The sequence below is a fragment of the Cryptomeria japonica genome, chromosome 3 (genome assembly GCF_030272615.1).
Source record: "Cryptomeria japonica chromosome 3, Sugi_1.0, whole genome shotgun sequence".
NCBI classification, from domain to species: Eukaryota; Viridiplantae; Streptophyta; class Pinopsida; order Cupressales; family Cupressaceae; genus Cryptomeria; species Cryptomeria japonica.
This window is the reverse complement of record NC_081407.1, coordinates 355,374,711-355,386,891: the sequence shown is the minus strand read 5'-3', so window position 1 is coordinate 355,386,891 and position 12,181 is coordinate 355,374,711. Positions and strand designations below refer to the sequence as shown.

The 12,181-nt window shown below is 39.6% G+C and overlaps 1 protein-coding gene across 1 annotated transcript in view; it reads right to left on the bottom strand.

Moving 5' to 3' along the window:
• The window catches only part of LOC131080000 (uncharacterized), a 51,716-nt gene extending 39,755 nt beyond the window's left edge, over positions 1–11,961 (bottom strand). Inside the window, exons 1-4 of the mRNA XM_058018050.1 lie at positions 10,875–11,961; positions 10,580–10,648; positions 10,043–10,227; positions 9,581–9,707 (exon numbers count right to left, since the gene is read on the bottom strand). Of these exons, the coding sequence (XP_057874033.1) occupies positions 9,581–9,707; positions 10,043–10,227; positions 10,580–10,648; positions 10,875–11,171 (678 nt within the window). The 5' untranslated portion in view covers positions 11,172–11,961. The remainder of the gene's footprint in view (positions 1–9,580; positions 9,708–10,042; positions 10,228–10,579; positions 10,649–10,874) is intronic.
• Between the last annotated feature and the right edge of the window lie 220 nt (positions 11,962–12,181).

The window sequence follows — 12,181 nt, the reverse complement described above, 5'->3', positions numbered from 1 at the left end:
TACAGGGCCAAGGTATCGATTGAGGACTATTGGAGCAATTGTTCAAATGACTTTGAATTCCGTCGGCGAGAATATTCAAGGTTGAGTGTTCAACAAATGCAGCTTTATGAGTACCGCCAGGTCCCAGAGCAAGTAACGGACTATGGAAATTGCTTGCAAGTCCGGGAATTTGAAGCAGTCAAGGACCTCCCGCCAGCCATTGATTGGACTCAAGACCCAATCACAAATTTTGAAGCAGTCATAGAAGGTCCAAGAAGGTACATAGATAACTGGCTATCCCAACAAATAGAGAGGCTAACCCATGAAGGAACCCAATTCACATACAATTCGATTCCCAGTCTTCAGAGGACGAAGGAACCTCAAGTGTGCCAAAAGAAGAGGTTGAGAAACCTGAAAAGAAGAGAAAGAAAGCAAGGGCCAATAGAGGGACTCGGACATCGAAAAGGACAAGAAGAGAAAAGATCCCAATCAAGAGGCCAGAGGTTACTTCCTCATCCAAGGACCCCAGTTCGGAGGATGATGTGGTTGAACTTGATTACATACCCACTCCACCTTCACAGAATGATCTTGTTGCATTGGAGGCAAATAATCCTCAAATACAAAATGAGCAAGAAGCAGAGGTGATGATCATTGGTTTGGATGGACCTGGAAATCAGGTCGAGGAGAGAGAGATTGCACCTGATCAAGGGATTGGTAAACAAGAGCTCACACAAGAGAGCAGGCATGAGTTGCAGCAGAAAGGCGGCAACAAAGATGACACCACGGTTGAGGGAGAACAGAAAGAAGACGGAACTCTAGAACCCAGTAGAACTAAAGGCATTACTAGAGGATACCCAATGGTTGCTTAGTGAAGTGAGAGAGAACTCAACTGTGAGTAAAGGATTAGATATTGCACCCATTCCTCCTATATCTGATCAGTTACGGATAGGCAGTGAGTCAGCTGAGGCCTCCAAAGAACAGAGTGGGAATCTAGCAATTACATCTGGACAGAACATCCCTCAAGACTGGTTAATAGCTCGCACACAGCGAAAAGCGGCTATCAAGCCACCAATTAACCTGGAGGATATCTTCTCCCGAATAGGAGAAATAAAATCCAAAGGCAGGAAGAAGCCGAGGACTTACTCCGGGATCACTAAAGATGAGCAAAGGAATCGCACGATTCATATTGCTACCCCACCTGCAGACAAACCAGCAAATCAGATTGCATTAGCTGATTACAACGTCACAACCATCCCAATAGGGCGAGCAACCAAAGAGCAAGAGAGGGAAGAATTAAAAGATTACGTGCAAAATATGCTCAGACAGCTAGACGAAATGACCACTGAGAGAGATGTACCGGGCTCGTGCTAAGCAAGCTAAGGGGTACATAGATCACCTGTTGAGACCGCTGCGGCATACCGTGGAATCCCATGTTCCCCCATTGGCACTAGCACAAAAAACTACAACTGAATTTGAAGGAGTGCATGACACTGCCAAGGCCATCAGGGAATGGATTCGGGGCATTAAAGAAAAGGGAGAGCAGATCATCAAAGGTGCGAAAAATGGCCCACAACCGAGGGACCATTCGCGTCAAGATGTTTGAAGTAAAGAAGGAATGTTTCAAGGTCCATGAGATAGTTGGTATGGTTTTCCCCCTCACAAGGGCTCTTTTCTGGACCCACACTCAGATACCCACATTGCATACTATCCTAGATCCTTACGACATCAGCAATTTCAAAGAGTGGTACTGGACTGCTAGCATGAAAAATGATATGAAGGACACCATAAAAAAAGAGCAAGATGAGTGCGAGGAAATTTTGTCAAACATGAAGGATCTTGGTGAAGGGATTCTCAGATCAATGGTCCCTAGTTGGAAGAGCAGCATGAAGGATAATAAGGTATGATCACGGTGGGAGAATAGACTGAGAATTCATAAAATCACGTACTCCATAGAAGACTTGGAATTTGCCTATGAGCTGCGTGCGAACATATTGGGTTTTGAAACTCGTCGGTCGATCTGGAGTGATGAGTTGAAACAAGTGGATCGCCACCGAGAGGGTATGCAGTACAAAATACACCATCCTCCTATGCCCTCCAGCAAGGTACTGTTCCAACTGTGCATGAGATTTCAGGATTACGTTCGGGTAGAACGTGCAGCAGATCGAGACATCTGGGGAGAGTACTTGCACGACGAAGTTGAATTTTTGGAGAAAGAGTCTACCTCGGGGAAGGAAAAAGTGTTTTCTTGAAAATATTTGTTTCTTTCAAATTCTAAATGCAATTTTTCAACATAAAGTTTCTATCCAACTACCAAAGTCATTGTAAATTTTTGAGCTCCGTGCAAGTGCACTTTTTGGAGCAGCTTTATGTTTGGTAGTTGGTAGTTATTAGTTACTTTATGGTTGGTGGTGATATTTTGTTTTCCATTTATGGGTATGGGCAGCCATGTTTCATAGGATGAATCTGGGCCACTTGTAGAATCAAATCCTGGCCATTCATCCATTTTTTCAAAATCTCTATAAGGGATAATCCCTTCTTTCTTTTTAGTAAGAAATTGTGGATTGTTGCAAACGCTCTGCAGAAATACATTCAGACTTAATGAAGATTAAAGTTGTTACTCTTTCATGTGAGTGCATGGTCTATTTCTTCACTCTTTAAATTTATGTATGCATTTTGCTTTACAAAATAATATGTGCAAGTTGATATCTGATAGAAATCTTTGTTCGTATCATTAAGGATTGGCTGATTGCCAGTTCCTCTGCATGGTTAGTCTGAACTTACTAGTATGCTTAGTTCGGTTTTTGAACATGGAATGTATGAATCTCTCAAATTCAGTGTTTATGTTTAAAAACTTGAAAATTTGTTTCCCCATTGAAGATTGCATCAATTTTATGTAGTTGTGCAAATTGATGGCGAAATAAAATTTGATTATTGCAAGATTTCTGTCTATTAGCTTGAAGGTGTTATTTTTAGGTAGATTAATTAGGCATTTTCTCCCTCTTTTTCCTTCCTTTTTCCTCTTTTTTATCAAAGTTGAAATCCGAACAGCATCGTATTAAAGCAAAATCTGATGAAATCAAAACTATAAGATCTTAGGGAACCTATGTGAACAAAACCAATTATGTCTAATCGTAAGTCCCCTTTGTGTTTCCAGCAAAACACATCAAACTGTTGAGCTATCTTGGAGTCAAGACTTGACAACCGAAACCTTGAGGTCGTCCCCATTGATCAATTAAAACGGCATTAGGGATTTCCTTATCTCAAGAGAGGATAGGATACTTAGCATTCTATTATGCGTTGATTGGAGAGAGTTGTAGCAACACGACTTTAGCCACGTCAACAGGTTTGATCAGAGAAAGTTTGAGTCCTTATGCAGTACCAACAGTATTAGCACCTAAGAAGAATGGAGAATGGAGAATAGAGGATGCGTATCGATTCCAAAGCAATAAACAAGATCACAGTGAAGTACCGGTTTCCTTTGCCTAGGATGGATGACATAATGGACTGTTTGAGTGGAGCCAAGAACTACACAAAGATAGATTTGAAGAGTGGATATCATCAGATCAGAATCAGAGAAGGAGACGAGTGGAAGACAGCATTCAAAACAAATGAAGGATTGTATGAATGGTTGGTGATCCCTTTTGGGTTGACTAATGCACCAAGTACTTTCATGAGGTTGATGAATGAGGTATTGAAGAAATTCTTGGGTAAGTTTGTTATTGTATATTTGGATGACATTTTGATTTTCAATAAGACAAAAAAGGAGCATTTGTTGCATTTAAGGCAAGTTTTGCAGAGGTTAAGAGAAGAAAAGTTGTTGATAAACCTTAAAAAGTGTACTTTCATGAAGGAAGAGTTAGTCTATTTGGGATTTGTGATATCTGCGGATGGACTGAAGATGGACCCCGCGAAGGTAAGAGCAATTGTTGAATGGCCTACATCGGAAAGCATTGGAGGGGTTAGATCATTTCATGGATTGGCTAGTTTCTACCAGAAGTTTATCAAAAATTTCAGTTTTGTTTGTAGCCCTATGACTGAGACAATGAGAGGAGACAAGAAAGAATTCAAGTGGACGACCGGAGCAAATAAAAGTTTTGAATTGCTGAAGCAAAAAGTGACTGAGCAGCCTATGTTAGCTTTACCGGATTTCACAAAGTATTCCAAGTATATTGTGATGCAAGTGAAACTGCGATTGGAGTCGTGTTAAGTCAGGAAGGGAGAGAAGTAGCTTATTTCAGTGAGAAGTTGAATGATGCCAGGAGGAGATATTCAGTGTATGATAAGGAATTTTATGCCATAGTTCAAGCCTTGAAGAAGTGGAGACATTACCTGTTGCCTAAAGAGTTTGTGTTGTCTACCGACCATCAAACCTTGCAGTATTTAAACAGTCAGAATAAGTTGTATCGAAGACATATGAGATGGGTAGAATTTTTGCAGAGTTACACCTTTGTGTTGAAGCATAGGAGTGTTGAAGCATAGGAGTGGAAAGTCAAACAAAGTTGTTGATGCACTGAGCAGAAGGAGGAATTTGTTGACAGAGATGAGAGTGATAGTATTAGGAATTGAAGAGTTGAAGACCTTGTATGATGATAACCCGGATTTTGCAAAACCTTGGAAGGCACGTAGAGAACCGAATATAGTGGACAGAAGTCAGTGGCTGGATTATTTCATTCAGGATGGGATATTATTTAAAGGAGTTCAGTTATGTATACCTAAGAGTTCTATGAGGGAAAATTTGATTAAGAAAAAACATAGTGGAGGATTAGCAGGACACTTTGGTATTGACAAAACAGTAGCATTGGTGAGTGAACACTACTTTTGGCCTCAAATTCATAAGGATGTTAGGAAATTTGTGCAGAGTTATAAGGTTTGTCAAGTTGCAAAAGGCAGTAGTCAGAATGTGGGATTGTACAAGCCTTTGACAGTACTGGAGAGACCTTGGGAAGACATAAGCATGGGTTTCATACTTGGATTGCCTAAGACACAGAGGGGGAATGATTCTATATTTGTGGTGGTGGATAGATTCTCAAAGATGGCTCATTTCATACCTTGTAAGAAAAAATCAGATGTTGTGCATGTAGCTGACTTATTTTTCAAGGAAGTGGTGAGATTGCATGGATTACCGAAAAGCGTCATTTCAAACAAAGACACTAAGTTTGTTGGTTATTTTTGGAGAACACTTTGGAAGAAGATGAAGACAGATTTGAAATTTAGTTCTGCTTTTCACCCACAGACTGATGGACAGACAGAGGTAGTAAACAAGAGTTTAGGAAATTTGTTGAGATGCCTAGTTGGAGAGAAAACCGGAAGTTGGGATATAATTCTTGCACAAGAAGAGTTTGCCTGCAATAATTCAGTAAACAGGAGTATCGGAAGAACACCTTTTGAGATAGCTACCGGAGCACACCCTAGAGGTATATCAGAATTGAGAGATATCAGTAATGCAAATAAGAGGAGTGCAAAACAAGAAGAATTTGCAGATCACATGAAGGCCTTACATATCCAGGTTAAGCAGCATTTGGAGGATATGAACAGCAAGTATAAGGAGAAAGCAGATGAGAAGAGGAAACATAAGGAATTTGAAGTTGGTGATGAAGTGATGGCGTATCTGAGAAAAGAAAGATTCCCAGTTGGAACCTGTAGCGTCCTAAAATTGCGACACTTGCAATTTCGACTGCATTTCGGTCTTCACGATGGCGACACAACACGCAACCTGAATGGAGACCCTGAAACTTGCTCACGACACTGAAAACTGCATTTTTCAAGCACCCTGGCCTGAACCTCCTTGCACCCTGCTGTCCCGGGAGGTGGGACCAGAGCGCCCAGCGCCCTGGTCCCTGGGTCCTATTTTGGGCCCGGTCTCCTAAGGGGCTCGGGTCTTTTTGTTTGCAATTTGGAAATTAGCTTTCCTAGTCGGCCTAAGGTCGGGAAAATCAGTCTATCAGCCCTAAATGACAAGTATATAAACTACATTTTCCTCTTTCATTCGATATATGATGGAAAAGGCGTGGAAACTATACTCAAGCATTCAAGCATTCAAGCATTCCTTCAAGCAATTGATCATTTCAAGTCTCCATTCAAGGCTAAGTGTTGCATTCAAGTCAAGGATTCAACCATTGAAGAGGAGATCACATATTACATGCTACATACCACATACAACATACAACATCTAAACCTTCGCACATAAGGATACAAACATCCTTAGAACAAGGTATTAGTACTTGTTTTACAGTCATTTACATTTACAGCTCTTGCTCATTTCTTGGTTAATTCCAAAACCGGGGTTTGACCTAAAGGCAAACCCCTAATCCCTAACCCCCCAATCGTCTTCGCTTTTCTGTCTGTAGGTTGCAGGTACGCGGCTGAAATTGAAGATCTGGAATCCTTGTGCAGAGACGAACAGATCCCCCTTCGTTTCGCGGATTTTTCGGAGGACCGTGGCGCCGGGCGCCATCGTCCCGACAACTTTTGCTCAAATTTGCAGGACAGCACCGTATCGACATTTTACTGCTAATTCTAGGTCCGCAGCTTCATCCTATCATCCGAACTCAGTTTATAAGCAAATCTTTGTCACTTTCTATGCATGCTTAGTTTAATTCTTCTATCAACATTCTTTACAAAAGAGGGTAGCCTTGCTGTCTTAACTCTTGAAACACATTTAGCATCCAATCTTGCATCGCGTGGGATTGGATCTAGTGGGTTTCAACCCCTCTTTTGAATGTAAAGTCTCTCCCCTAAGTGAAAACCATCGAATCCTAGCGAACCTCCCTTCTCTCTCCTCGGAGTTGGAAGAGGGGAGAACAACTAGGGTTCGATCGCGATTTTCCGCTTTACAGAACCTATAACAAGTTGCAGATGAGGAAGTTTGGACCTTGCAAGATCTTGAGGAAGTTCAGTTCCGTAAATGCATATGAAGTGGAGCTACCAAATAGTTTGAGTATTTCACCCATATTTAACATTACAGATCTACATCAGTATCATGAATCAGAATTCAGTGAAGACAGTATTGCAAACTTGGAGAAACAGTTGCCCCGGAAGGAACCAGATCAAATTGAAGAAATTTTGGACAGTAGGATGGGGCGTAGTACCCGAAGCAGTCAGTACAAAGAGTATCTAGTGAAATGGAAGGACAAACCAGTTGAAGATTCATCTTGCATTTCTCAAGCAGAGGTGGACCGCCTTGGTTTTCCTCTGACCCCAGCAAAGTGAGAGACTCACTTTTTCAACAACCCAGGATGTCTCATGCAGGAGCATCCCCGGTTCTTGGCAATCTTGCATCAACCAAAAACATTTTCTTTTCAGTTTGTTTTCTGTTTTGCAGTTTCAACTTTCAATATTTATTTCTGCATTTTCTTGCATTGGCTCACCGGATCTTGCGGAGTTGGATTTTGCTTAAGGACATGATTATCTTCCTTATTCCTAATCCGCAAAGCATTTGGATCATTTTCCGGCAAGTTATCGATTCCGGATTCCGAGACAGTTTTCTATCTTTGACATCGAAACTGCCTGGACCTATTTTGCTGAATCTTGTGGACCCTTTCTGTAGCTTGTGGAGCCCATGTTCATGGATTCCAATGTTCCTTGGCATGTGGCCGACCTTCCCTTTGATCTGCACTTCATCCTTTGGATTTTCCGGAGGAATCTCTTTGGCGGAGGCCGACCTCTTGGTTTTACATGTTTGATTCTGTTCTTCGGCATTTGATCCCTTTTGGGCCGACCGAATCTTCTTAGATCATATAAATCATTGTAGATGAGCATTAGAGATCAGTCAGGTAGAACATAGAAGATAGATCTTAAGATTTGAAGGTCCGGAGTTGACCAATTATGTAACTGAGTATGTATGTAGCAGGCCAGTGATCCGGATGTTACTGGTTATCTGTAAACAGTTTTCATGATCTAATTCATTGAGTTCTGCATTGTCTCCATCATATCGTCTTGTTTCCGTTGTGTTTACTCTTGCTGCCCGGTCCGGATTGATCTTTTTGAGGTCCCTCCTAACTAGTGACTGCACCAAGATGTTATAGAAGGAATTGATGATTATGCAAATTTCCCTTTCTGTTATGATTTCTTTTTTCCTTTCCTTATCTCTCTTTTTGATCTTTTTTGGAGCCTACTTAGTTTAGGAATAATATAGGAGTAGAATTAGATTAGTTTTATACAGAGCATTGATGTTATATCTCTCTCTTGGTATTTTTTTTATCACGGGCATTGAGGAATCTCACCAATGAATGAGCAAGCTGAAGCACACTTTAAAAAACAATTACCATCTGCCTTTTAAGGAATCCGGCAGGCTTTTTGTAATGGAAATAGATTCACACAGGTTTGAGTCAATCAAACATGCCTTAACAAGTTTCTTGAGCTTGGAAGGTGGTTTTTCCCTCTTCAAGAGAAATAAATTGTTTGGCAAGTTGGTGGGTCAAAACACACATCAACACAACCATTGTCCCAACAGAATGCTCAAATGAAATACCGACAACTTCTAAAAGAGTGGCTCTGAATCTTGCTGGCTAAACTCTCAGCCTTTCACAAGGTTTCTCTCAAATTAATTGCCAAAAGTTGACACTCATTTTAAAGTGCACCAAGTATCCCTAAACTCACTTAAAAGATTTTTTAAGGTTTGTGTAGGATAAGTTTTTCCTTCCCGTGTAAGTTGATACATACCTCATGGTTTCCCCAAAAGTAATGCAGCTCCCTGCATGGTGCATAACAAGTACCCTTCGTGAAAAGCATTATGCAATCAACAAAATCTAGAGATTCTTCTAGAAACTAAATAAAAGATATATTGTGTTAGCAGGCAGCTGTGCTTAAACAGACACAATCATGCAGAAAACTGGTCTCCCAAGAAAAACATCCCTCTCCTAGAGTCTCATCTCTTAAACTGTTCTTGCAGACTCCTAAATAATCTCAAGAGTAACATTTTGTTGCATCTATTTAGTACTTGTGACATTTTCACTGGATCATACACGCTTTAATGGCTTTAGCTTCTACGGTTGCTATATAACTCAATAAGTTGATATGAATTCGAGAGCAAGAGGTTGTCACTATATCCAAACTATTCAACTTTTTCCTCCTCTTTTTGAATCTAACATTGTGTTCTTGTACATGACCATAGTGATTCAGGTTGCATAAGAAGTGATGACGGGAGAAGTAGTTAGTAAGTTACTGTCTGCATGGTGAAACCTCTTTGCCTTCAGTTTAGCATGTTAACCATGATAATAACTTACAAGAATGCTGTGAAGATACAAACCCAGTAAGAAAATGATGCATGCACGGACTTGAGAGAGAAAATAGTTAAATAAGCATATTCATTTCAGACGTTCCTTGCACCACTAGATTGACTCAATCAACAAACATTACGAACCTTTTGTGCTAGCAATGCCTAAGTTACAAACCTTTCTCACCTGTTTCAAAAAATGCATAGTATATGTTGCATCTTTGACATCAGATTGATTAATAATATCCATCTGCAACTATAAGAATAATATATAGCAAAATCTGCCCACAGACGTATACATGGAAATATTGCTTTGTGATATTGTATAGCTATTAAATGATTACTTTTAGTCAGAATAAAAGAACAACGTTAAAATCAGGGCCTCACCTGAAGAGCTCCGCTAGCTTGGGCCAACAGTGCAGCTAGTAACCCAACTGGTCCAGAACCTTGTATGATTACACGATCCATTATATGTATATTTGCTCTGTCAACTGCGTGCAGTGCAGTAGGAAGTCTGTAGAACCCAAGAAGCATGATAAACATAAGCGCCAGTAATACAAGTTAAACCACAAAAACTGACAGGAAGGTTTAGTGACCAAATATGAATAGATATGAATCCTAAACTGAACCAACATTCAACTTTTTGAACAAATGCATCATGCTGAAGATGCTGGTCCAAAAGATTACTAAATGTTCTAGAGGGAGACAAAACCTTAGGGAAATTGATAAACAGCTATAAATAGAAGAGAAAAGAGAAAATCATCAAAGTTCATTCCAGAGTAGCAATTTCCCTGCTATTATAAAACAATGAAAAACCTGAATCTTACGAAAACGAACTAGAGTTTTTACCCACAACCTCCTGCAATAAAAACTTGTGGAGGGAGAGTTCTTGGAAGTCGAATTATCTTGGTATTTGGAGGAAGATAAAGATATGTTGTCCATCCACCGAGAAGTCCTCTAATGCTCGTATGATCTGCTTTGCAGGTAATTCCTATAACTCTTCTTTTAGAACACCGTGTTGTTTGCTTATCCACCTGATGGTAAGTCCTCGACCAAGTCAATATACTCTCAAGGTAGCAGCTTGGCAAATAAGTCAATTAAATTCATCCTCAATTTGCTAGCACTATATAGCAGAGCTAAATGTGGTCTGGGCCTAAAACACTAGATATGAGTTGAGGACAAATCCATAGGTGAGTTTCTCTGAGTATTAGATTTTTTGCACTTCTGAATATTACAAGACTAGTAACATTAATTACACGGTAACCAGATTTCATCCTAACAAAAACACATTAACCTGAGTGCATTTCTAACGAGATTACAATTTTGGGTGTCCTCGCTTACTACTTAACCATGGCCTATGAGCTATGCGTATCCAAGCTTACATACCAAGCACTGGATGCAAGAGTTGCAGGTATCAATAACGTCCAAAAATGTGACCACATCACCCGCCTCAACCTGCAACAAAACATCTTCGCAATGATCAGGAGATTAAAGACAGTCATGAATTCTAAAAATCAATGAAGGGGGAAAGAAATAAATATGTCCTGATATTTAAGTCCTAAAACAAATTTGTAAAGAAACAAACAGGGTTAGCTGGGTTCGACCAATCACTGCATCTTTGGCAAAATGGGTTCCCAAAACTACAAACATTAAAAGCGAGGCATTAAATGTTGAACTAGACCTTCATTCCGTCGACATCTGCAATGTCCCCACGAACTGTGTGCACGGTTCCAACAGCAACATGGCCAGGTATTATTGGATAAACAACAGTATTGAGACGCCCATGTCTTAGATGAACGTCTGTGCCACACACTTCCCCAAACATTATACTCAGAAGAACGGAACCCATCTCCATTTCGTTCACATTTAATATATTCTCCTCTACATGCACATGCCCATCTTTTTCCAACACCACACATTGATTTAAAATGCTCGTATCGTCTGCAATCTGCGCGCTCATTCCACACTCCGTAGTCATACTGAGCTACGATCTGAATCGCAGCACAAACCAGAACTAGTAAAAGAACAAGAAAACTACAGAAAATGCACTCTCAGACACGCAGGCGCATAAATCCGACGAGACTGAACGAATGAAAGGAGGATTTTAATAACGTTCACATAAAAAGGACCAAGAGCAGCATGCAAGTCAGACTTCTTTTTGGTACCCATCTTCTGTAGTGGAATTCAGAGTTTTTTCAAGCTTATTTCATCAAATAAGATGTTTAGATTGTCCATTTTTTAGTTGTCTTAATTGAAATGACATCCTTGAGTGAAATGGATGTCATTCCAGACCAAGTACTCTATATGATGTACAGACATTTTCTCTTCACCACATTCTTGTTAGAGAGTGCCCATGTTTTTATTTTATATTTAAAATGATTTGATTTGAGTTAGTATTTAAATGGGTTATCAATAATTTTTTATATTTATTTATGTAAGCTTGTTCGTTGTGGTCTTATCTAAAGTTAATTTCTTTAATATAATAAATTTTCTTCTAATCGATTTGTGTTGTTCACATGATAGTCTTAAATTTGTCTTCAATATTTTTTTATTTCTTCTAAACATTACTACAAATTTATTTATTCACTTGTCATTATTTTTCATTTGTACATTTTTCTCTTTTATCTAACTCTTCCACAATAACCAACTTGCATCAATGGTGATTCTTCATATTTTGAGCCTTTTTTAGGTACCTTAACAATAAGGGCATTATCAATGCTTCCAAAGGAAAAGTACATATTTCAACTAATAAAATTTTGTAGAGAACTAAACTCTTTGTTTTGAGGCTGCTTATGATTAAATATTTCTAAATTCTTTCCACTTGCCTTCATTTCTCATTTGACATGTTGTTGCCCTAAATTTCACACCCATAAAGGATCATCAAAGTGACAAACAAACCAAATAGGATTCTCCTAGTCCCCCAATTCTATAATTTTGAGCTCCTAAATCTATTTTTTAGTGAATGTGGTGCTTTCCAACCTTGAATTC